We start from the raw sequence: 26,959 nt of genomic DNA, 5'->3' as shown, positions 1-26,959 counted from the left end.
ACATCCTCTCCTTTCTACAGGTTGAACTTGATGGATGTGTGTCTTCTTTAAACTTTACTATGTAACTCTGATGTCTAACCCAACAAAGACGTATTCTCATCATATAATGTTATGACATATTTCTAGGATATGCCATAACATTAAGATCCGTGAGGGCCCAACCTCAAGACCCCAACCAATCTCAAATATGAAGAGGCAGTGCAACACAAACCCATTGGAAGCACCACTGTGTAAGGAACCGAAACACCACTCCATTCAAGTGAAAGGGGCTGTGTAGTTACCTTCACAGCAGGTGGCTGGGACCAGCCACAGAGCTTAATTCCCTTCATTCTGAGGATTGTGGGGGTCCCGACAGTCCGATCCCCACCAATTAACAAATGATGGCAAATACTAGCAATTGGTCATCACTTGTAATAGTGGGAAAACCCCTTTAGTGGAGGCTTCTTCCATCATCAGTCATTTCATCAGATAATACTTATGGCAACATTGTGATGTCGTTTGTGTCGTGCATTTTTATGTTTTCCATATGTTTGATATGCAGATCTGTATGGTTATCAGTTTTATTATGTTTATTGTGGTGTTATGTATATTGTGCGATGATCAACGTTGATTTGATGACCAATGTATGTTAAAATAATTTATCTCAGTAGCAGACAGTAAGGCCCTGTTCACACAGTTTTTTGGCACAGAAACTGCTTTGGAAACCGCACCAAAAAAGGTCCGAAAACGCCTCCCATTGATTTCAATGGGAAGTGGAGGCGTTTTTTTCTGCGAGTGGAAAACATGCTCGTGGGGAAAAAGAAACGCCATGCCCTTTCTTTGGGCGTTTCCGTCTCTGACCTCCCATTGACATTAATAGAAGGCAGAGAAAGCGGTTTTCGCTGCATTTTTTGCCAGCGGAACTTAATGGCAGCGGCAACGAGTGCAGGTAGGTCAAAATCTGCCTCAAAATTCCTGAAGGAATTTTGAGGCAGATTTTTCGGCCTTCATAAAACGTTGTGAACAGGGCCTTAGTAATTACAGCACTACCTTACACCTTGTAAAAGAGGGACATACAGGAAGCTGTCAATCTAGGCAATGTCTGTGAAAGAAGAAATAAATAATGGGAACTGTAGTTCTTTACATAGTAATTTCACCCACAGAAAGCCCTAGCAAAATGAAAATAACAGTGCTGCACAGAGCTGGGCAACATAATGAAAATGAAAAATAACTATTTCTGAGGTATGGTGACATCATTTAGTGACCATTCAGATACATATAGTTACTCTTCTATGTTTTTCATGCTGGGAAAACCCCTTTAATGTTTTTGAAAGTTCCTATTGCCTGGCAAAAAAAAAATAATCAAACTGGTCACCAAATTTTAAAATAATAGTCCGCTCCTGCTGTACCAACTCACTCCCCTACGCATCATTCCTAGAAACTCCATGGGTACCTTGAAGCATTTAATCATGTTTATTAGTAGAAATGCCTATTTTTGGACACTAGCAAGTTTTTTTACATTTTATATTTGGCGAATTGTAATTGTAAGGGCTTATTCAGACGAACGTGATATACGTCCGTGCAACGCGCGTGATTTTCACGCGCCTCACACAGACCTATATTAGTCTATGGGGCCGTACAGACAGTCCGTGATTTTTACGCAGTGTGTGTCCACTGCGTAAAACTCACGACATGTCCTATATCTGTGCGTTTTTCGCGCCTCACGCACCCATTGAAGTCAATGGGTGCGTGAAAATCACGCGCACCACACGCAAGCACTTCCGTGGGACGCGCGTGATTCGCGCAACAGCAGTGAAAAGTATGAATGAAAACATACAAACAGTGTCATGATGATGGCGGCTGCGCGAAAAGCACGCAGCCGCGCACCATATGATCATGACACACGGAGCTGTTAAGTGCCTTTTTGCGTGCGCAAAACGCACCCGCTCGTGTGAATCCGGCCTTAATGTGGTGTTTTGTAGAATTGCAAATCCTTGGATCTTGATTTCAAACTTATAAAATTTCCTATTGTCTATATTTCTAGGTCTTTCTGATAGAAATACTGAAAAAAATCCATTGCAACACCATCTCCGTAGCAGTTCGTATTCTGCAGGTAATTATGCATCCATAGTATTTTGCTTTGATGCGTTATATCAGATGTGATCATATTAAATTATTTTCAGAAAATATTGTTTCTCTGTAATTTCTTATCGACACTCTTAACCCATTGGAGACACAGCCAGTTGTGGCCTTCTGGACACAGACTATTTTTTTCAAATCTGACGTGTCACTTTATGTGGTAATAATTTTGGAATGCCTTTACTTATCCAAGCGATTCTGAGATTGTTTTCTCATGACATATTGTACTCTGTTAGTGAAAAAATGTGATCGATAAATTCAATACTTATTTGTGAAAAAACCACTGAGATGGCGTCTTTGCTCCTGTGCCCCATCTCAGTGGTCTCTCTTTTCCACCATGTCTTTAGGTATGTGTTGCCTCTTTCATTATTAGGCTATCATTGGATGTTGCTGTTACTGCTATTACCTTGCTTGGTTATCTCCATAGCTTCCCTTACATATTTTTAGATTATTGTTCTATACACACTATGCAGTTTCCGTAGCGTCTTTTGGTATATTTATTACTACAACACATATTCATTATCTCTATATTATTCATCTTTTCATTATTTTGTTATCTGATTTTGGACGTTAGACTCTGAGTTGGGTCAGGTCTGCTAACCCTTTGGTACACTTATCAGTTTACCGTGCTGCTGCTCTCCATGTGTTTGTCTGTATATTTATTATGTTTTATGTGATATCATGTATTGTTATTTATTAATAAAGATTTATATATTCTTCTACAATACGTGACTATTATATATATAATATCATTTATTGGGGTGTTTTGTCCCCTGTGCTTCAGTGCTTTTAGGTTGTCCCTAGTGTGCTAATGGACTGAAACACAGGCCTCCGAAGCAAAGGATGCACCTAGTGGATTTTCAGGCCTCCTTTATATTAGAAAATATTTTAGGCACCATGTCGGGTTTGTAAAGGTCTTGTGGTGCCAAAACATTAGAAAAACCCTACAAAAGACACCATTTTGGAAACTACACCCCCAAAGAACTAATGTAGGACTACAGTGAGCATTTTGATCCCACAGATTTTTTGCTAAATTACTTTGAATTAAGCCATAAAAATGAAAATCTAAATTTTTTTTCAAATAAAACATACAATGTTTTCATTTTTACAAGGAATAAAGAAGAAAAAACACCAAAATTTATAAAGCATTTTCTCCCGATTATGGCAATACCCCATATGTGGTAATGAATTTATGTTTGAATACACGGCAGCCCTCAGAAGGGAAGGAGTGCCATTTGGCTTTTGGAGCTCAAATTTTTTTTGCTGGAAAGGTTTGCGGAGGCCATGTTGCATTTGTAAAGCCTCTGAGGGACAAAAACAGTGGAAACCCCCCAAAAGTGACCCCATTTTGGAAACTGCACCCCTTATGGAATTCATCTAGGGGTGTAGTGAGCACTTTGACCCCACTGATTTTTTTGCAGAATTAATTGTAAGTAGGCCGTGAAAATGAATATCTAAATTTTTTTTCCCCATTCCCATAAAATGTAGTATTAGCTTAGATTTTTTTCATTTTCACGAGACCTAAAGGAGAAAAAGCACCCCAATATTTGTAAATAAATTTCTCCTGAGCACGGCAATACCCCATATGTGGACATAAATTGGAGTTCGTACCCACAAGAGGGCTTAGAACGGAAGGAGCGTTATTTGGCTTTTGGAGCTCAAATTTTGCTGGAAAGGTTTGCGGCACCATGTCACATTTGCAAAGCCCCTGCGGGACCAAATCAGTAGAGATGTAAAGTGTGAGACACGTACAGAAGAATTTTAACGATTCTGACTTTATCATAAAAGAAGCTTTATTGTGGAACTTGTAGGAAACAGTGATATATAACTTTGAACAAAAGAATGTAGCGTGTAGTAACAGTTTAAGAATAACACTGTCTTCAGCGGCCTGCCTGTGGGGAGGGAGCCTCATTCTCCTCCCACGCGTAGTCTCCCAGGGCAACAACTACTTTAGGTCATCACAATGATGCTCTCTTTTTTACATCTGAGTACTATTCTGCAATTGCTCATTCCCCTGGGAATGGCTCTACTCACTGACTGTTGTCTCTGCGCACGTCTCACTATGGCCGCCGGCCTTCACGTGCCCCTCTCCGCGTTTCCTGTTGATCTGAGATCTGCACTGTATGTGTTGCCTGCCAGGTCTTGACACAGCCGGTGAACATGCAGGGGATCTCCTAATCCCACTTTTCCCTGTGTCTGTGGTGCTTCGCTAGCAGTTGAGAAACCGCTCTTTTCACGTCGTCTGCCTCTGCTGATTTAAATCCAACTGCACATGACTTCAACTCTCCCCTGGGACCCAGCTTCCTCCAGACTGCTGCATACATTGGGGACGGCTCCCTCTGCTGGCTTATTTTTTTTAGAATTTAGTGTGATTATGCTGTGACATTGAAAATGTAATTTCTTCTGATAAAATGTGGACATTTTAAATTTTTACAAGGAATAAAGGAGAAAATGCACCCCAACATTTGAAAAGCAATTTCTCCCAATTACAGCAATACCCCATATGTGGTAGTAAACTGCTGTTTAGACACACGGCAGGGCTCAGGAGGGAAGGAGCAACGTTTGGCTTTTGAAGCTCAAGTTTTGCTGGAATAGTTTTTGGGTGTCATGTCACATTTGCAAAGCCCCTGAGAGACCAAAACAGTGGAAACCCCCCAAAAGTGACCCCATTTTGGAAACTAAAGCCCTCAAGAAATCGAGGGGTATAGGGAGCATTTAGACCCCACAGGTTTTATTTTGCTGAATTTAGTGGAATTAGGCCGTGAAAAAAAAAAAATTTAGTGTAAAAAAATGTTGATATTCATTTTATTTCCACAATGGATAAAGGAGAAAAGGCACCTCAACATTTGTAAAGCAATTTCTCCCTAGTACGGCAATACCCTATATGTGGTCATAAACTGCTGTTTGGACACACGGCAGGGCTCAGAAAGGCAGGAGCGCTATTTAGCATGCAGATCTTGCTGATTGGATTTTTGGGCACCAGGTCGCATTTGCAAAACCCTGAGGTACCAGAGTACAGTGGAAGCCCCCTAAGAAGTGACCCCATTTTAGAAACTACACCCCTCAAGGAATTTATCATTTGCATGGATAAATGACAGGGCTCAGAATTGAAGAGCACCATGTGCATTTGAGGTCTATTTTGGTATTTTCACAGCATTGGCACACAATTGCAGGGCTCTGAGGTCAAATAGTAAAACAAACCCCAAGTATTGACCCCAATCTTGGAAACTACATCCCGTAGGACATATTAATGGGTGTAGTGAGCATTTTGACCCCATGAGTTTTTTTATTAGAATAAATGCATAGCGGATGGTGCAAAGTAAAAATTGCAATTTTCCGCTGATATGCCATTTTAGTGCACTGTAGGCTGCAATGTACTGTGTGCTCTGACTAACATAAAAAATCACTGGAATAAGGATAGAGCTTATAAAATATAACTTTTACTTCTTATTTGTTTAAAAATGTGCAAAAACATACACGCCGTGACAGGCGTTTATCCCAGCATCGTGGGAACAGATGCATTTAACTATCTTTGCCACTGCATAAGATTTATCTTTTTCTTTCTCCAAAGCCTCCGACTATAGAGGCTAATTGGCCTAAACTCCCCATAAGAATTCTGGCCACAAGGAAACGCGTCAGGAGAAGGCATAACACTATTTGCCTGGACATACATAAAAGGAAAACAGGAGGTTTCCCAGTCCCCAGTTACAGGATCAAGATGGACTTGGATACACTATAGAATGGGTAGGGAGGTGGATTACCCCAAATATACCTTTTGAAAAACCTCTTCCTTATGCGTTAATATTTGGAGCTTTGCATTTACTCTGTACAAACGTATAGAATGTCAGTTTTCTCTCACAAAAGAGAGCACATTTTTAGCTTAGAAATTTGTCCTGTGTGTATGTTTTTGCACATTTTTAAACAAATAAGAAGTAAAAGTTATATTTTATAAGCTCTATCCTTATTCCAGTGATTTTTTATTAATTCTAAATAGAGTATTTATACTACAAAAAACCTTTGGTGGAAGGAATAAAAACACCACCTGACGTCTATTCACCATTCTAACATAGTCAGCATTGACTTTTTCAAAATTTTGTGCTACAGTAGCTCTTCTTTGCAATTGGACCAGACAAGCTAGCCTTCACTCCCCACGCACTTCAATGAGCATTTCGCACCATGAACCCTGTTGCCAGTTCACCAGTTGTCCTTCCTTCCTGTCTTTTCCATTTTTGGTAGGTACTTACCACTTTATACCAGGAACACCCCACAAGACCTGCCATTTTAGTAATGCTCTGACCCAGTCTTCTAACCATCAAAATTTGGCCCTTGTCAAAGTCACTTACTCTTGTCCATTTTTACTGCTTCCAACATATCAACTTCAAGAATTCACTGTTCACCTCTCCCTTATATATCTCACTCCTTAATAGGTGCCATAGTAATAAGATACTAAATGTTATTCACTTCATCGGTCAGTGATTTTAAGTTTATGGCTGATCCGTAAACGCATATTGTATATTAGACATGATGCTAAGGTTTAATATGACACTCTGCCTCTAGTCTTGAGTAAAGAGTTGCCATCTCTAAAGTGATTACATTGTTCTCTTTCATTGTTTTTAATGGACTGTTGATTCCAATAAATGTATAAGATCTATGTCAGAGTATTGACCCTGTATGGTTGGAGATATGATAAAGCAGATATACTATACTTTGTGACAATGTGTTACTTGTAAAAAGCTATTTATAATGTAAGAGCCAATAATTGCAAACACAGAGGAGCATAGTTATTAGTGTTTCACCTTGAAAACTTGTGTTAGTCTCTGTTCACAGTTGCATTTGAGGGTTTCCCTCAAGCTTTGCAGTATTTTTGATGGCAAGAATAGCACAGTCTGCAGCGCTGTTCTTGACATCAAAAATTCTGGAAGTCTGATGAAACCCCAACAGACCCTATTTTAGTCAATGGGGTCAGTCAGGCTCGACTTGGATCAATTTAAAAATGGATCCATTTAGAACAGCAGTGATGATGCTAGTTTAAACAGACTCTTAAACCCAGGTCCTAATAGTTGTTACAGGAGAGGTGTCTCACATTTATTAAACAGAACGTTTTTTTGAAGCTGCTTAGAACCCCTTAGAAAATTTTATTTTCTCTCCAAAAAATGGTGTTATAGTGATGAAAGGGTTTATCAGATAGTGTGGTAAAAGGCAGGGCCGGTTTTAGACAGTGTGGCCCCCAGGCAAAGTTATAAGTGGGGCCTCAAATGCTGAATTAGGGCCTGTTCCCATCAGCGTCGGGGGTACCGTTGATGGGTTCCGTCAGACTTTCCGTCAGGGGAACCCATGAACGGAAACCATAGCTTTTCGTTTGCATTACCATTGATATCAATGGTAATGCCTCCTTTGCAAATGGGTTCCGCTTGTCTCCGTTCCATAAGTTTACCATTTTAGGGCATAAACAGTAGCGCAGTCGACTATCCTATATAGTGGTAGATGGCAGTTATACACAGGAACTCTGCAGATTATATAAGTGATTACAGCACATGTATATCAAGTGACTCACAGGTGATAGTGCAATTTTTTTTTTCCTTAGTATGGTTGAAAACTACATATGTCCATCAAGTTTAACCAAGGGATGGGAAAAAGAAGGGATGAAACAAAAATTCTACACAATCACAGGATGTCTTCTCTGATTAGTTGTTCACTTTCCCTTTTTTTTTTCTCCATTCGGCCCAGAGCACTGTGACAACTTATTCCAGCCACGACTCGTCCCTGCAGAATTTGACACAGACATGTTGGTTTCTTGCTTTTCCAGCACATATACCCCATCCTCTAAACAAACTACTATTCCACAGTGCCCCAGACATTAATAATGATCCCTCAGTGCTCGTCACAATAAAAGTGCCTCATCAGTAACTATGCCCCCACAGTAATAATGCCACATTTGTGCACCCTGTAGATAGCGCCACAGTCCTCCCTTGTACATAGTTCCACAGCACCCCTTTAGTAGATAGTGCCACACAGCCCCCCTAGTAGATAGTGCCATACAGTCCTCCTCTTGCATATAGTGCCACACAGCCTCCCCTTGTATATAGTGACAAACAGCCCCCCTTGTTTATAGTGCCACATGGCCCCTCTCCCTTGTATAGTGCCACACGGCCCCCTCCCTTGTATATAGTGCCACACAGCCCCCCTTAGTAGATTGTGCCACACACAGCCCCTGTAGATTGCACCACACAGCCCCCCCTTAGTAGATAGTGGCACACAGATCCTCCCCTTGTATATAGTGCTACACAGCCCCTCTCCTTGTATATAGTGCCACACAGTCCCCCCCCCCAAAAAAAATATTGTACCTAACTTGCCTCGTTTCCGCGACAGAGCGCTTCACGCACAGCCTCCGGGCGGGATGCTTGTACAGACTAGCGTGATGCAGTGAGTCATGCTGGCCTGCGTGGGGAGTCCTCCCAGCGCCTTATAGGCTGCAGGCCGAATGTAGCCTGCAGCCTATGCATCCTGAGGACACAGATACAAGTGAATGTGGCTGTTGCTAGCACTGGGGCCCCCTCCGGTGATAGCGACACCACCAGGCATAAGGGGGACCTTGCCTCCCCGCCTATAAATGTTATGGGCCGGGTGGGGCGGGCTCCCATAACATTTATAGGCTGGGCAGCGTGGGCTCCTCCATGCCATGGGCCCTGCAGGAGCTGTGGGCAGGGGGCCCTGGGCAATTGCCCAGTTTGCCCCCCCACATAAGGCTGGCCCTGATAAACGGTGCACATTAGTCATGATTTGAAACAATAAACTTTTCTAATAGTTATGAAGGAGGTAGCTTTTACATTGGCGAGATGTAGTCCAAAATGCAATAAATGCAGCAGTCTCTTTAACCCCTTCCCCCTGCATGCATTTTGGGCCCTAATGACCAAGCAATTTTTTTGTTTTTTTCCATCGTCGCATTCAAAGAGCTCTAACTTTTTTTTATTATTTTCACGTGGACATGGCTGTATGAGCACTTGTTTTTTGTGGGATGAGTTGTATTTTTCAATGGCGCCATTTTGGGGTATATAGAATTTTTTTATTAACTTTTTTCGGGGGGATATAAAAAAAACAGCAATTTAGCCATTGTTCTATTCGTTTTACATTTGAGACAATTACTGCGCGGCATAAATAACATGCTACCTTTATTCTATGGGTCGGTACGATTACGGCGATACCAAATATGTATAGTTTTTTTATGTTTTACTACTTTTGCAGAATAAAAACACTTTTGAACTAAAATCATTTTATTGCATCGCCGCATTCCAAGAGCCATAACTTTTTTATTTTTCCATTAATGTCGCCATATGAGGACTTGCTTTTAGTGGGACATCATTGCTACCATTTTGGGGTACATGGGACTTATTGATTAACCTTTTATTCTTTTTTGGGGGGGAATGGAAAAAAATAGCAATTTTGCCGTTGTTTTGTGCGTGTTTTTTTTTATGGGGTTCACCTTCTAATTTAAATAATATGATAACTTTATTTTTTGGTTCATTACGATTGCGGGGATACAATATATGTTGTTTTTTTATATTTACACTTTTTTTACTAAATGTAACCATTTTTTTATGGCAAAAAATTTTTTTTATTTTTTTTAATATGTACCTTTTTATTAATTTTTATTTCACATTAATTATTTTTTTAGTCTCACTAGGAAACTTTACTATGCGATCTTTAGATCGCAGATATCATGCTTTGGTATACTTCGTATTCCAGAGCATTATTGCCTGTCGGTATAAAACAGACAGTCATCTATTAGGCCTTATTCAGACGAACGTGTGCGTTTTGCGCTCGCAAAAAACAAAGCGTTTTTTGCGCATTGCAGTTGCGTGTGTCATCAGTATGTGCTGCGTGGCTGCGTGATTTTCACGTATATGCCATGCTTATGACACGCGGTTTTGAAGTTTAGAAAAAGAAATGAAGGAAGTGCTTTTATTTTTTCCTTCATTTCTTTATCTACTGTTGCGCGAATCACGTGCGTCCCATGGGTGCGTGATGCGCGAAAAACGGCCAACTATAGGACATGTCGTGAGTTTTATGCAGCGGACATACGCTGCGTGAAAATCACGGACTGTCTGAACGGCCCCATTTACTAACATAGGTCCGTGCGACGCGCGTGATTTTCACGCACGTAATACACGTTCATGTGAATAAGGCCTCTGGCACGTCTTAATAGGTATATAGCCAGGGCAGACCTGGGGGCCTTTGTTAGGCCCCCGGCTGTCATGGCACCCCATCAGATGCCCACATTTGCGGGCCGCCGATGGGTGACAGAGGGAGCTCACTCCCCTGTAAACCACACAAATGCAGCAGTCGCTAATGACCGTGGCATTTGAGGGGGTTAAACGGCCGGGATCTAAGTAAACTTTGATCGCTGCCGTTGGAGGAGGAGCCCAGCTGTCATTAGACAGCCGAGTCCCGGCTCCAGCCTGCACAGGAGACCCATGCAGGACGTTGATTAGGCCACCGTGAAAAGGCGGCGGCGGCCTAGAATAAACACCATTAATGACCACCGTGAAAAGGCGAATCGGCGGTCATTAAAGGGTTAAATATTCATAAATACGACTATCTATGTCCGATTGGAAATCCTCTCTTTCTATAATTTATGATTACAGATTTGCACATAGTTTGTATCTGGCAAGACATACTTAGTTCAGTTTGAAATACGCACAATATCTCTTTTCAATTAATACATGTTTATTTTTTGCTTTGTGCAATGTGACTCAGTAAATGACTAATGTTTTTAACGGAATGACTATGCATGTCACCTTAAACCCCAAGCATCTGCATTTCTTCAGATAGTCTGTTTCTATGGAGAAAATAATATAGTAAAAAATCTGTTCAGTCACATTTCTGCTTAAAATATTTGTGATTCTTCTGTAGCATCTTAACACCCACAGTGTATTTAATGAGAATTTAACTGATCTGTATCTGGGCTGCCGTGTTTATGGTGCACACAGTTGTGGCCAATAGTCCGTTATGTTACGTCACTAGGGTTCAGAGCTGGAACCTCATTCCACCCTGATGTATATGCATGTGTTTTCAGATCCTAGCGATTTTTGAATCAGCCAGTTGATACAAAAATAAAATTTCTATCAGCAAATAAAGGTTCATTGTATAATGTAAAGTGATACCATATTCTAATATACTACCTAGATTTTCAAGATCTCTGCTTGCAGTCATTCAATGGGAACCTTCATTTTTGGATAAAAATCTTTCTTGGTTAGGTGCAGGACTAATACAAGACTGTAAAAATTACAGTACAATTATCAGTAGGGATGCACGACATATCGAACCTTCGATACTGTTTCGATGCCGTGTACCCTCAAGCGGTTTGATATCGTTATTTCATGTATTTCGATACTAAGCTGTGCTGCCGTTGTAACACACGAATCTATGAGAGTGGGGCTGTGGCTGTGTGATACACCCATTGCCCCACTCCTGAGTCCTGACAAGTCGGCGCGAAAAGCATGAGGTGATGCGACCAGCGCTGCACTAATGAGAAGACAGAAGACTGAAGACAGAACATGGCGGGCGCACTGCAAAACACCTCCATGTTCTGTGTTCAGTGCCTGCGCTCATTAATGCAGCACCGGCCGCATCACCAATGGCTGTATTACACAGCCGCAGCCCAGCTCTAACGGCGGAGATCAGAGAAACCTCTGACCTCCGCCGCTATTCCCCTGAATGCTGCGATCAAAGCTGACCGCAGCATTCAAGGGGAAAATGAGAAGGGGGATGCCCCTTGGATTGGGTCACAGGGAATTCCTGTGACGCTTTCCTGTGATGCGATTGAGGGACATACCATTTATGGGCAGACAGCACAGGGGCAATTGAAAGACCCCAGGGCTGTCTTACCATATTTCCTGTTGTTAGGGCATACTTAGGTATGTCATAACAACTGTCTATTTACTACCAATACACACTATAATGTACTGGCATATTGATATATGCCAGTACATTAAAGTTTATAAAATAAACAAGTAAAAACATAGTCATGTTAAATTAAAAAAAATACACATACACATTTTTTACAATAAATATTAAAATAAGTCTCGATACATAAAATATACACATTTGGTATTGGCGTGGCCGTAATAACCTGCACAAGTTTTTTTGCATCATTTATGATGCGTATGCTATAAAAAAAAAAAAAAAAAAAAAATGTTTTCTTTCACTTATTAATGTAAGGTACGAGGTGTGATGAATTTAACCTCCATGTGCCTCACGTTAATAGTTAATAACCCCATCATGTACCTCACACATTAACCCAATGTTGTCCATTATGACTGAGAAACACGATGGGGTTAATTACTATTAATATGAGGCACGTTCAAAATTCATCACACCACGTGCCTCACATCAGAAAATGGAAGAACTTATGTTTTTTATTATTACTGTTGACAAAGTATCGTATTGGTATCGAAAATCGCAATACTACACAAAGTATCGGTATCAAAGTCCAAATTCTGGTATCGTGACAACCCTAGTTATCAGAGCTGTGTCATGTAAAGCTGCCCATACAGTTTAGATAGACTGTATAGAACACACCTGACTCCCACAAATAGATGTACGCTCAGCATGTATTGTTAAATGGGGAGAGGGAAATAAGACTCTGCCAGTCTCCTCTGGCATCAGCTTATTTCATGTGTCAACAAAGGATCAGGCATGGTAAAATTCATCCATGTGTTTGATACGCCAGTTATAATCTAAAAAGCGCATCTCTGGCCATCCGTGCTGAAAGGGAAATCTACGGCGGCTATGAGCTGGCATAGATTTCAGCTATAATTTACACTTTTTAGTTTAAGTGGGCGTGTCTAAGTGTAAGGGGAATGGCTACCGAGTCCCAGCAAACTTATTATTATTTACCACAGAAAATGTGGTAAATAATAGTAAATTTGTCGGGACTTCATGGCCATGCCCCTTTACACTAAGCCACGCCCCTTTAAATTTAAACGTGGCGGAGTATTTCGGCATAACTTGCAACTTTTTAACGCCGGTGCAGCCGTTGTTATATTTCTCCCATTAATTGTAGAATTTCCGTACAAAATTGTTGGCATCATTAAAATTGATTTGTTTATAGAACACTAAAAGCATGAAATGATCAACAAAAAAAATCAGGCATTAATGTGCTTTCAATAAAATCCATAACATTTCTTGATAGCTTTATGTACTTAAAAATAAAGTCCAGTCTGTAAAGAGTAAAAAATCCTCATCTATAGAAAAGTTACGGTTATTTAACCAGCGCAGTAAAAGCCATAAATATCACATCGCTACAAGCGCCCTCTGTCACTGCTTCCAGGAGGCTATGAAATGCGTTGACAAATGAGCTCTAAACATTTTCAGATATTTCTGTGTGCTACTTTCTTCTGCAGTTTGTTTTCTGCTGTTTGGTCATCTATAATCTGAAACGGATAAATTGTCGCTACGTCTTCGCCATCTGTCATCTAATATAACGTGTGTGATCTCCATTTGCATGTGCTCCGCATATTCCAGTTTCCTAATTCCCAAGAGCCCCACCTTACATCTGTTGTCACACACAATACATTCTTTCCACTTTTCACATCTCTGTCTGTCGCATCTCAGCAAAATGCGGAAGTGATTAAAAGTGTGATCCTGTTATCTGGATTTGGTATATTTTGATGGCAACGCTTAGGGCAAGAACAGCTGCTAGCTAAATGGCACAATCTCTTAGCTTCTTCATCTTCCTCTACCCAGGCATCCATCTCTCTTTGGACTTCTTGTCTGCAAAGGTTTTGCAGTGACCATACAAACTACATTCAATTTCTTTTTTCTTTTTCTAGTGCATTAAAAAAAAATACTTTAGAGACCTATTGTAAATTGAAATTCTATCTGTTAAAGGAATAGAGAGCATTACACTTGAGTGTACTCCATATAGTGAAAATTTATTAGCTATTTGTGATGGTCCCACTGTGCATTTTTTATTGTCTGAGTGTATTGCTTGATCCTCTGGCGTTGAAAGAGCCAAGTTAACCTGCGGATCTTATTTTGTCCATCTAAAATTGGTTTTGAATCTAGATGGGATTAGCAGCAGTCCCTGGAACTTGTTTCCCTGGTCATCGATCATAATGCTCCTCACATATGAGTAATTGCTCTTCAAAAATGAATGGAGAAAAGAAAAGCGTTATTCTGAAGGGCCAGAACAGGAGATGGTGAGATGAAATACACCATGCTGTCTTCCTAATCCACTCTTTGGCCTTGAAGTTACAGTTGGAGGAATACACGGTGATAAGTTATATAAAAGTAATTTCATGAAATTAGTAAATCAAGGATATTCTTTTCACAAGGTGCATAAACAATTATCGAAACCCCGAGGTTCAGCAGTGGAGCAGTGGAGGAAGACCATTTATAAAAGAGATAACATTTCTAGCATACTTAGAATTAATTGATAGACCTTGGACCATTGCTCTGAACAATGCCTTGTAAAAATTTAATTTGTTTTGCAGTGAACTTTGTCTTGGCAGAATTATAGTTGATATGGATATTGGAAATATTCAGGAATGTTTTCCATTACTGATAAATTAATTGACATAACAAATTTCTATTTTGTTTTATTCTGTACCAGATACATATGATCAGGATTATTATGTTATTCTAATTTAATTTAACCACTTAAAGACGCAACCACTTTTGGACCAAATGACACAGCCTCATTTTTTAAATCTGATGTGTAACTTTATGTGGTAATAACTCCGGAATGCTTTTACCTATCCAAGCGATTCTGAGATTGTTTTCTCATGACATATTGTACTTTATGTTAGTGAAAAAATTTGCTTGATAAATTAAATATTTTTAGTGAAAAACACCAAACTTTAGAGAAAATTTGCAAAAAATGTGCATTATTCTAAATTCAAATGTATCTGCTTGTAAGACAGATAGTAATACCACACAAAATAGTGACAAGTTAACATTTCCCATATGTCTACTTTATGTTTGCATCTTTTTCTTAACATACTTTTATTTTTCTAGGACGTTACAAAGCTTATAAGTATAGCAGCAATTTCTCACATTTTCAAGAAAATTTCAAAAGGCTATTATTTTAGGGAACAGTCCAGATCTGAAGTAGCTTTGAGGGCCTTATATATTAGGAACCCCCACAAATGACCCCATTTTAAAAACTTCACCCCTTAAACTATTCGAAACAGCATTTAGAAAGTTTCTTAACCCTTTATGCGTTTCACAGGAATTAAAGCAATGTGGAAGGGAAATTTGCAAATTTCATTTTTTTGCAGAAATTCCATTTTAATAAATTTTTCCTGTAATACTGAAGGTTTATACCAGAGAAACACAACTGAATATTTATTGCCCTGATTCTGCCGTTTTTAGAAATATCCCACATGTGTCCCTAGTGTGCTACGGGCCTGAAACAAAGGCCCCAGAAGCAAAGGATCACCTAATGGATTTTTCAGCCTTCCTTTTCTTAAATTATATTTCAGGCACCATGTCAGGTTAGAAGAGGTCTTGTGGTGCAAAAACAAAGGAAAACCCCCCAAAAGTGACTCCATTTGGGAAGCTACACATCTAGAAGAATTCATCTAGGGGTGTAGTGAGCATTTTGACCACACAGGTATTTCATAGATTTCATTACAATTGGGCAGTGAAAATGAAAAATTACATTATTTTCCAATAAGATGTAGCTTTACCTCAGAATTTGTAATTTTTTCAACAAATAAATGAGGAAAAGCACCCAACATTTGTAAAGCAACTTCTCCACAGTACAGAAATACTCAACATGTGGTCATAAATTGCTGTTTGGGCAAGCGGTAGGACTCAGAAGGGAAGGCACGCCATTTAGCTTTTGGAGTACAGATTTTGCTGGATTGATTTCTCTGCACCATGTCGCAATTTTAAAGCTCCTAAGGTACCAGTACAGTGGAAACCCCCCAAAAAAGACTCCATTTGGGAAACTACTCCCCGAGAAGAATTAAACACTAGGGGTGTAGTGTGAATTTTGACCCCCCCCCCCCCCAGGTGTTTCATAGATTTCATTAGAATTGGGCACTAAAAATGAAAAATTACATTTTTTTTCCACTAAGACGTAGCTTTAGGCCAAAATGTTTCATTTTCTCATCAAATAAAGGAGAAAAAGCACCATAACATTTGTAAAGCAACTTCTCCAGAGTACGGAAATACCCCATATGTGGTAATAAACTACTGTATGAATACACATCAGGGCTCAGAAGGGAAGAAGCGCCATTTGGCTTTTGGAGAGCAGATTTTTATGTATTGGTTTTTCTGCACCATGTCGCTTTTGCAAAGCCCCTTAGGTACCAGTACAGTGGAAACCCCCCAAAAGTAACTCCATTTGGCAAACTACACCCATTGAGGAATTCATCTAGGAGGGTAGTGAGCATTTTGACCCCACATTTTATTAGAAATGGGCAGTGAAAATGAAAAATTACATTATTTTACAATAAGACGTAGCATTAGTTCAAAATTGTTCATTTTCTCAACAAATAAAGGAGAAAAAGCACCTCAACATTTGTAAAGCAACTTCTTCCGTGTAGGGCAATACCCCATATGTAGTCATAAACTGCTATTTGGACACACAGCAAGGTTCTAAAGGGAAGAAGTGCCATTTAGTATTTGGAGTGGAGATTTTACAAGATTCGTTTTTTGACACCATGTTGCATTGAGCTATAGTACCAGTACAGTGGTACCCCTGAAAAATTACCCCATTTTGGAAACTAGGTCCCTCAAAGAATTTATCTAGGGGTGTAGTGAGCATTTTGACCACACAAGTGTTTTGCAAAAATGAGTAAACAATAAATGTTGCAGATTGACAATTTCCGTTTTCCACAGATATGCCATTTCAGTGCCCAACGTGTTGTGCCCAGCTTGTACCACCGTAGACACACATCCCATAAATTGTTAAGCGGGTACTCCAGAATACAGTAATACCCCATATGTGGTCATAAATTGGTGTTTTGGCACACTGCCAGGCTCAGTTAGACCACCATTTGGCTTTTGAAGCGCAGATTTTGCTTGGTGTATTACTGGTATTTCAGCTTATAATGTGGGGGCATATGTAAGCTGGGTGGTGTACATCAGGGTATATGTAAGCTGGGTGGAGTACATCAGGGTATATGTAAGCTGGGCGGAGTACATCAGGGTATATGTAAACCGGGCGGAGTACATCAGGGTATGTGTAAACTGGGCGGAGTACATCAGGGTATATGTAAGCTGGGTGGAGTGCATCACGGCATAATAGGTTGATGTAATAATGGGGTGAATGAATAATCCATTGATTGGTGTGGTATGCTTTGAACCAATCCTTTATGCACAGGCTGGGTTTATTGGGTATTATACAAAATATCTGCGCATTTTGCATCATTGCGTTTTGAGAGTCATAACGTGTTTATTTTTCCGTTGACGGAGCTGTGTGAGGGCTTGTTTTTTGTGGAACGAGCTGTAATTTTTATTGGTTCCATTTTGGGGTACATGCTGTTTTTTTTTTTTTATCACAATTTATTACATTTTTTGGGAGATGAGGAAACCAAAAAACAGTACCTGTGTTTTCATCCCAATAATGTTAAAGCAAGGAATGTACTGACCATAGTAGCGCATAGATAGAAACCACAGGAAAATCCAGCTCTCCAGTAGTAACCCCCATTTAAAAGGGGTTATATGGGACTTCCTAAATAAAGTTAATTGAAGTGAGAAAATTATGTGTTTATATTTGAAAATATAGTGTATGAAGCCGTGGGTTTTACCTAGCACTGCCCACTGCCAATGTTGTATGGCAAACATTTATAAGTCAGTCACTCTTGGTGTAACTTGATGGCTTTACCGACTTTTACTTACACAAGAGACAGCTGGTGAATGTGTCAGGGGGGGCTTCACAGATATTAGGTAGCTAATGTTAGATACAAATGCAAGTCTTATTATTGCACTTATCCTAGAAAATGGTTATAATAACATTAATAAAACTTCTTAGAGTTATTATAAATATTTAGTACAACGACCAGTCAAATACACTAATGAATGAGATTTTTTTGGAATGTGTTTTCTAGCTAGTATATTATATACCCACAGTTAGGCCTTATTCACACAAAAATATACAGTTGCAGTATGGACAAGTAACATAGACATGTGAAAGGGCACAAATACTGATAGTAAATATTCTCATGTGAATGAGTATTACTGTCTTTGTATCGTTGTAGCCATGGGTTCAGTTTTAAACCTGATCTGTATAGAGTTATAACTCTTCTTTACACGTTTCGTTTCGCTCTCACATACTATGACATACTGGTAGGTTCATTAGCTTCTAACAACTAGTGAATGTATATTTGCCTCATGGAGGGAGAAATGCATCTGTTCGATCAGGCAGACAGATTTGGATAGTATCTTGGTCTTCATCTGTGTATACTACTATGTCTCATTTTCTTAAAAAGCTTTTCACACTAAGAACATTTATTAACCATCAATTTTCTTCACTTCACGATCGTAGTGAGGGGGAGTTCAAATGGAGTGACGGTCATGTGTAAGGTGGGTGCCTAAGGTGAAGAGGCGGAACAGAGACCGGGCGCTAAAGCCAACAAAAAATTAACTAAGTCGGTGTTAACGGCACACCCGGGCAAAGGGGGAAAATTAACACTTCTCAGCTGGAGAGGCACAGATTTTGGTACAACTGCGGTTCAGGCAACCAGTTGATGGCTGGTTGGCTAATTCACTCTTTTATTGGGCAGAGTCAAGGGCACTCCTCGCTCATGCAGATGACATCCAGTCATTCCTGGCCTACTGGGCTGTGAATGACTTGCTGCATGCTGGCACATTTGGGGAGGCTCCTGCCCATCACCTAACACACTCTCACTGGGTGGCCCCTGCCATCAGCAGCACCAGGACCCATATACTTAGGAAAAATATTCGTCCCTTTTGCACCCTCCGCAACCTCAGCAGCTCTCTCTTTCCAGCACTTCTTACACAGCAGCTCTCACTCTTGTTAGTCAGTCGGCAAAAACTACTGGTGGGAACAGCAGCCGTTTTACATAGTAGGTGCTGCCAACAGCGACAGGACATGATGTACCCACATGACAACATCCTGGTGCTCTTATGGCGCAGCATGAATTTAATAAATATTTAGTTTGGGCTATAAATCATGGCGCCAAACAATTTAGACTACTACAAAGCTAGTCATCCGCTGCCACTGCCATAAATGAAAAGTAACATTACAATGCAAAAACAGCACAGCATAACTAGAGAAAAAAGGACAGGCCACTTCTCCCGCAGAACGCAGAAAACAACATAAACAGCACAAAACACAACACTTAAAGGCACAGTGCATAAATTAGATAAACCACATTGTGGTATATATGAAAATGTACAATTACACTAAAGTCCCCTTAGAAAGTTAAGGTTTCCTCCCCACTTTAACACACAAATGCACCCTGCTGCTTTATTTAATGTCTATGGGGCTGATGGAAACAGCAGAGCAATGTATACGGCTGTGCCCGTTGGCTCCATAGACTTTGAATGGAGTGGCAGAGCGCATACATGACCATCGCTCCATTCAAACTTCTCCTCACTGTGATCATGCAGTCAGGAGGAACAGGGAGCTCGGGTCTCTCATTCTAGTTATCGGTTGGGGTCCCAGCAGTGGGGCTCCAGCTATGATACATTTATCAGCTATTCTGTAGATAGGTGATAAATGTTCTTGGTGGGAGAACCCCTTTAATGTTTCTTAGTATATGCAGGGGGTATGTATTGTCTATAGCAGGGGTCTCAAACTCGGCCAGGTAAGTGGGCCGCACATAGAAAAAATGGGAAGTTGACGGGCCGCATTACTTCCATATTTGATACAATACAAAATTATTGTTAATCAATTAGTTATTTGAACTACAATAACACTATATTACTATAATAATACTACATTACTATAATAATACCGCTAGGTTTAAAATTTTAGATATTTCTCCACATGCTTATTTCAACAATCCAGTTTTCCAGCTTAAGTGTCGCTAAATGCAGTCCGGCGGCTCAGTTGGCAACGTTTGGCAGACACACATGTCAAGATTGGGCAGCCCCTTTTTAAATAGTGCCGCAGTGCCCTCTGTGGATGCTGCCGCAGTGCCCTCTGTGGATGCTGCCGCAGTGCCCTCTGTGGATGCTGCCGCTGTGCCCTCTGTGGATGCTGCCGCAGTGCCCTCTGTGGATGCTGCCGCTGTGCCCTCTGTGGATGCTGCCGCTGTGCCCTCTGTGGATGCTGCCGCTGTGCCCTCTGTGGATGCTGCCGCTGTGCCCTCTGTGGATGCTGCCACTGTGCCCTCTGTGGATGCTGCCGCAGTGCCCTCTGTGGATGCTGCCGCAGTGCCCTCTGTGGATGCTGCCGCAGTGCCCTCTGTGGATGCTGCCGCAGTGTCCTCTGTGGATGCTGCCGCAGTGCCCTCTGTGGATGCTGCCGCAGTGCCCTCTGTGGATGCTGCCGCAGTGCCCTCTGTGGATGCTGCCGCAGTGCCCTCTGTGGATGCTGCCGCAGTGCCCTCCGCAGATGCTGCCACAGTGATCTCAGGGGCTTGACCAGAGCCGCTTCTGGCACTCTGCCTGGGATTCCAGCTCTGCTCCTGACATCACTGTCCATATATGGACAGAGATGTCAGGGTCAACCCCAGAACTGGAGTCCCAGGCAGAGCGCTAGTAGGCTCTTTCTGGGAGTCCAGCTGTGCTCCTGACATCACTGGGACTCCTGCTCTGGGGAAGCCCCTGACATCATTGTCGATGTATGAACAGTGATGTCAGGGAATTCCACAGAGTCCCGGAGCAGAGCCTATACTAGCACTCTGCCCAAGACTCCGCTCTGGGGAAGACCCTGACACACTGTCCATATATGGACAGCAAAGTCAGGGAATTCCACAGAGTCCCGGAGCAGAGCCTATACTAGCACTCTGCCCAAGACTCCGCTCTGGGGAAGACCCTGACACACTGTCCATATATGGACAGCAAAGTCAGGGAATTCCACAGGGTCCCGGAGCAGAGTCGATACGAGCGCTCTGCCCGGGACTCCGCTCTGGGGAAGCCCCAGACATCGCTGTTCATATGTGGCAGCGATGTCAGAAAATTCCAGAGTCTCGGAGCAGAGCCCATACTAGCGGCTCTGTGACCCGTGGGCCGCAGATGACAGCCCCAGAAGCCGCATGCAGCCCGCGGGCCGCGTGCTTGAGACCCCTGGTCTATAGCAACTGGGTCAAAATAAAATTAGGCCCTGGCACTAACCCTCTATTCTTAATGTATTAATATTTCAGAAATCATATATTTCTCCCTAAGATCATTTTAAAAATAAACAAAAGTTCCATGCAGTCTAAATCAACTACAAACTGAAAATCTACATAAGCAAAATTGCTTTTTTGTGTCTCTCCTGCCTCCCAAAAATGGAATAGAAAGTGATCAAAAAGTCATATGTACGACAAAATGGTAAAAATGAATGCTATATCAACATATACTGCAAAAAACAAGCCCTCCTACAGCTCTGTCGATCGACTTACGGTATGGATAGAGTAAAAGCTCACTATTTAAATACCTCTCAGTATGAATTTAATTGCTACCTCTCAATATGAATTTAATTGCTAGAGAGTGTAAATAATGGTATTGGAAGCATAAAAGAAATGAAATGAAGCAATATAGTCATTACAGATTTAGGCCTCATGCACACGGACGTAAAAACGCCTGTAATTACAGGAACATAGACTTCCACTGGTAGCTTCCCGTTTGCTGACGGGAAGGTGCCCGGGCTGTTGAAAAATATAGAACATGTCCTATTTCAGGCCATAATTACGGCACGGGCAGGCCCATATAGCTTCATGCCCACTTTAGTCTTTTTCTTCAGGGTGCTAGCCGTTTTTCAGACGGCTAGCACCCAGACCCATTCATTTCAATGGGGCCATGCACACTTCAGTTTTTTTGACGGTCCCGTTGCTCCGTTCCGACAAAAGTAGAGCATGTCCTACTTTGGTCCGAGATTCCGTGACTGTGAGGCACATGCAAGTCAATGGGGCTGTCAAAAAAACTGAAGGCACACGGAAGGCATCCGTGTGCCGTCCGTGTGTGACGGAGCCGTTAACTAGCAACGGCCGAGGTACACATACAGACAGGCACTGCACTAATCAGAGGCTGCTGAACAGTGCTGGAATGCAGCGATATTAAGAAAAATAAGTTCATACGTACCCCGGCAATTGTCTTGGTGACATGTCCCTCTTCTGACATCCAGTCCGACCTCCCTGGATGACGCGGCAGTCCATGTGACCGCTGCAACCTGTGATTGGCTGCAGCGGTCACATGGTCTGAAAAGTCATCTCAGGAGGCCGGACTTGAGGAAGAAGCACGCAAGCAGGGAGTTCTGGGTAAGTAGTAACTTTTTTTTTTTGTTGCAGGCTTTTTTTAATTAACCATTAATCTATATTGTGAGCGCCGCACATGGTATTCCCTGTCCAGCGGTAGTCTCTGTCCAGGGTGCTGTAAGGGTTAAGGGGCTGCACTGATCGGCAGTAACTCTTTCAGCACCCTGGACAGTGAGTACCGCTGGACAGGGAATAGCATGTGCGGCGCTCACAATATCATGTTCATAGTGTGAACGGGTTTCAGTTTCCTCTAGGAAACTGAAACATGGAAGTGTACAGGGAGTACATACGGGAAGCACACGGTTCCAATCACGGACACACGGATCCATGAAAAACGGCGGTGAAAACGTTGATGTGCATGAGGCCTAAGTCTATGGGACTCCCGTAATTATGGGTGGCTACGTGTGTGCACCCGTAATTACGGGAGTGTTGCTATGCGATGTCAGGGGATAGTCACTGTCCAGGGTGCTGAAAGAGTTAACTGATCGGCAGTAACTCTTTCAGCACCCAGGACAGTGACTACCACTGGAGTTAAAAGTATTAAAAGTTAACTTACCCAGAACTCCTGCTTCTTCCTCCAGTCCGGCCTCCCGGGATGACGTTTCATCCCATGTGAACGCTGCAGCCAATCACAGGCCAATCACAGGCTGCAGCGGTCACATGGACTGCTTTTAAACCAATGACAAATGGGGCCTCAAACAAACTTTCCAAAATATATATTCGATGCTCAAAGGTTAATGTTCGGCACACACATAATGAGATTTTCACAGCATATACTCCGAACATAAGTACAAAGCATTATGTGAACACAGCCAAAAGGATTTGAAACACATTCAAAATAACCCATTCCCTTTTTTATTGACCTTGAGAGCACATACCTTTCTACTGCCAGCAACAAATGAGTGCATTAGAGTACAACATCAGCATTTGCTTTTCAGGTTTGTATTCTTGCAACATCATAGATGACCTTTTGTTCTGCTTACAACACAAATCTTTTTCTTACATCTTGTGTCTCAAAAAGACCTGTAGTTGCTTCACCTGGTGACCCTGTATGAAGAAATCCTGTTAGTAAAACTGTTAAAAACAGAGGCATCTGACAGGAATCAATGACATATGGCAACTATACGTTGAACGCTAAGAAGGCTGACAGGATTATCTCTTCTGAACGCAAGAATTTGGAAGCTCAATGTCGCCCACTTGTTTTTCCCTCCTATTATAGATTCGGTCAGCTCTATGTTTCATAAACCAGCATTTTGTTTCATCCCAACATTATTAAAGTATAAAGGTATATTTCCCACAGAATGTAGGCCATGAATAAATCCTCCTTCTTACCCTCCTCCACAAGGCTGCCAGTTAGCTGAGACTTATCAGCCAGTAACATATGTAACTGGCCTTCAACATCAAACATTATAGAGTCTAGCTAGGCTAAATATCTCCATTACATCTGTGACAGCACTGACTACAGGTAGTTTTTGATACAGCGCGAATTAACCTATAAAAAGAAAAGGAACTATTTTTATAATGCTAGCTCAATGCTATGTAGGCTAAATAAAAAAAAAATACAATGGTTCCGAGTATGGAGACTCACTCTATCAGACTGATCTCAACAATAATTAAATGTGTCAAGCTAGAAAACATTTTTAAGTACCTTGGTACCTTAAAATAGATAACAGTGCAGCTTTATTGTATCACATAATATATAGTTTCTATAAGCTACAGTATGTACAGAATAAACAGCAGCACAGAGCTCTATTACAGAGCTCCAGTGCAGGCCCCCCTGTACCAGAAAAAAAGCAGTCAATTCTTTGGTTGCCCAGACCCTATAGAGACAGTGACGTAATTTCAAATATTTCCATTATGGCAGCAGCAAGCTAGGGGGAAAGCCTGTTCCAAATTTATGTTTAGTTCCCTTCTCTACACATAGATTCAAATATTTGCTCTATTTGTTCGTTATTTTTTACCTGTTGTTTATACAGACCCGTGTAACATGCCCAGCGATCAGTCGACAAACGGGCAAACACTCATTTATTTGGTGATCATATTTTTTTGGGGGGCATTAAAATTAATGGTTTTGTGCTGCCGACAATGATGAAACTATATGTGCCCCAACGATCACGCTAATGATCGTTCGGGTACATTCAGTACCGATCATTGGATTATTTTTACAGTCCATTAAAATGAGGCAATGACAAAGGACTTTTTAATTATATTTACAGATGCATACAATATTCATTCAGCGGGAGGAGGGCGCCAGAGGTTATGCCCCAGAGGTTATGTTTTTATCCTAGAAAACATCACTGTTTATACTCCGTTGAGCTTCCCCATTTAAACATGGACACAGCCATGCTTCATGGACTGGACTTTACACTAGCTAAAGACCTCCCCCCCCCCCCCCCCCCCTCTCCTTTGGACTTACATGACTATAGCATTGGCAAAGATTCAATTAACCTTGATGACCAGTAAAATAATATCCCTGGTTACTTCATACTCTTAGTAATTATAACTGCAATATTTTTATTAATAGCACATTAATTTGCATGCCCATTTTTCCCTTTAGATATAAAATTTATTGGATTCTGTAATTTTATGGCCAATCAGAAATCTCTGTGAATGTCACCTTGTCTTGATATGTTAAATCAACTTCACTTTCCAATTAACGTTTTAAAATGTAGAAGGCACAAAGGAATTTGATTAAAAAGTAAAGGTCACAGAAGAATAAACTATTGAAAATATTCTAAATGTTGTCTTTTTTCGTAATGACAGTCTAGTTGAATTTACATTTGAAGCAGTGGTGGGAACCTGGCTGCATTTTGAAATTTTCTACAGCAAAGCTACTGCATCCCAATGCAAAATCTAGAAAAGCCCAACACACACCTATCGTGTAATTTGTACTGTTATTCTCCTCATATGGGGCAGAAGGACAGTTCGGACCCACTTCGGCTCCAGAGCGCACGGGGTACTGTCCTGCACTCTCTATAACTACGCCCCTGATTATCACTAATACATTTGGAAATGGGCAGAAATTGTAGTGATTTGCTCTGGGAATAGTAGAGAGTTGTATGATAGAATGTACAGAAACTTTGACAATCTACATATGGTATAGTAATCTTAAAAGCCAGTGTGTTTTCTAAGTGACCTCCTAGCCACAGCAACCTTCATAACTGTTATGATCAGTAATAGTCCACCAACTGCAGTTAAGTCCAGTAAAGAATTGGCTGTAGCAATGACAGGGGGTGGGCCCACTGGGATACTAACAAGTTTGGCAAAGGCTAGACCAAGGACCAGAGTCTAAGAAATTATCAGTTCTTCAACCTTAACCCCCTCCCTGGAGGAAATCCCCAGGTCGCTATCTCAGAAAAGTAACCATTAACAACAGCTGACATGAAGACTGGCTGTAAATTTGTGCAACAGTACCAAGAAAAGAGACCATGACCTAATGAGCATAAGCTTGGGTTAAGGGGGTTTTACACTGGGCAATTATCGGTCAAATGGTAATTGCCCAGTGTAATTCATCTGCTGATTGTATCGTTCTAAAAAAGTAAAATATTATTGTTGTTGGTAGCACATCTCCCTGTGTAAACATGATGATAATGTATGGGGACGAGCGATCGGAGTAACGATTGCTTGTCCCCATACTAGCTCTTTGTGACAGAAGCAAACGAGTGCCGATCGGCGCTCGCTGCACGGGCCAAAATCGTCCGAAGTAATAAGGCCTTTAAGCCAGGTGGAATTCTTGCAACAAGGCAGGCACAGAAGCAAATTCAGGAGTCGAGCCAGAAAAAAAAAAATGTGAAAAATACTGTTGCAGATTACAGGAACAAAATGGACCTATTTTTCCAGGTACAGAGATGTTCTTCAGCCATAGGCTGAATACTAATTTAATCTCACACAGGCACTGCGTGCCACAACATGGGTTTGCTGCTGGTCAAACAAGTAATCCGCTTGTGTGTTACAGTACCCATCCCCCCTACATCCCTGGCTGGTGGAATCTATGAATAAGTGCAGGAGCATTGAGGGTTTTCTTCAGATTTCCAAGACATTTCTACAAAACTGAAATTACATTTAAAATATAATACATGATACATTCCCTTTAAAGGGAGAGGACACTTGTTCTTGACCGTGATTTTATGTAATACCTGGCAATAAACAGCAAACGGATCTTAAAAATGGTGAAGATTTGAAACAAAAAGTATATTAGAAAGTTATTTTACAGTGATTAACCCCTTAATGACTAGCCTATTTTAGACCTTAATGACCAAGCCATTTTTTAAATTTTTCCATTGTCTCATTCCAAGAGCTATAACTTTTTTATTTTTGCGTCGACCTAGCTGTATAAAGTCTTGTGTTTTGTGGGACAAGTTGTAATTTTTAATAGCACCATTTTGGGGTACATAGAATTTATTGATTAGCTTTTATTAACTTTTTTTGGGGGGAATAGAAAAAAACCTGTAATTTCGCCACAG

At 41.2% G+C, this 26,959-nt stretch overlaps 1 protein-coding gene across 1 annotated transcript in view; it reads left to right on the top strand.

Annotated features, from left to right (window-relative positions):
• Window positions 1–26,959, top strand: part of LIPC (lipase C, hepatic type) — a 206,775-nt gene that overhangs the window by 59,638 nt on the left and 120,178 nt on the right. The window contains exon 3 of the mRNA XM_075857942.1: window positions 2,024–2,092. Within this exon, the coding sequence (XP_075714057.1) occupies window positions 2,024–2,092 (69 nt within the window). The remainder of the gene's footprint in view (window positions 1–2,023; window positions 2,093–26,959) is intronic.

This window comes from Rhinoderma darwinii, chromosome 3 (assembly GCF_050947455.1).
Source record: "Rhinoderma darwinii isolate aRhiDar2 chromosome 3, aRhiDar2.hap1, whole genome shotgun sequence".
Classification (NCBI taxonomy): Eukaryota; Metazoa; Chordata; class Amphibia; order Anura; family Rhinodermatidae; genus Rhinoderma; species Rhinoderma darwinii.
Note: the sequence above shows the minus strand (reverse complement) of the source record. Positions and strands in the feature narration are given on the sequence as shown.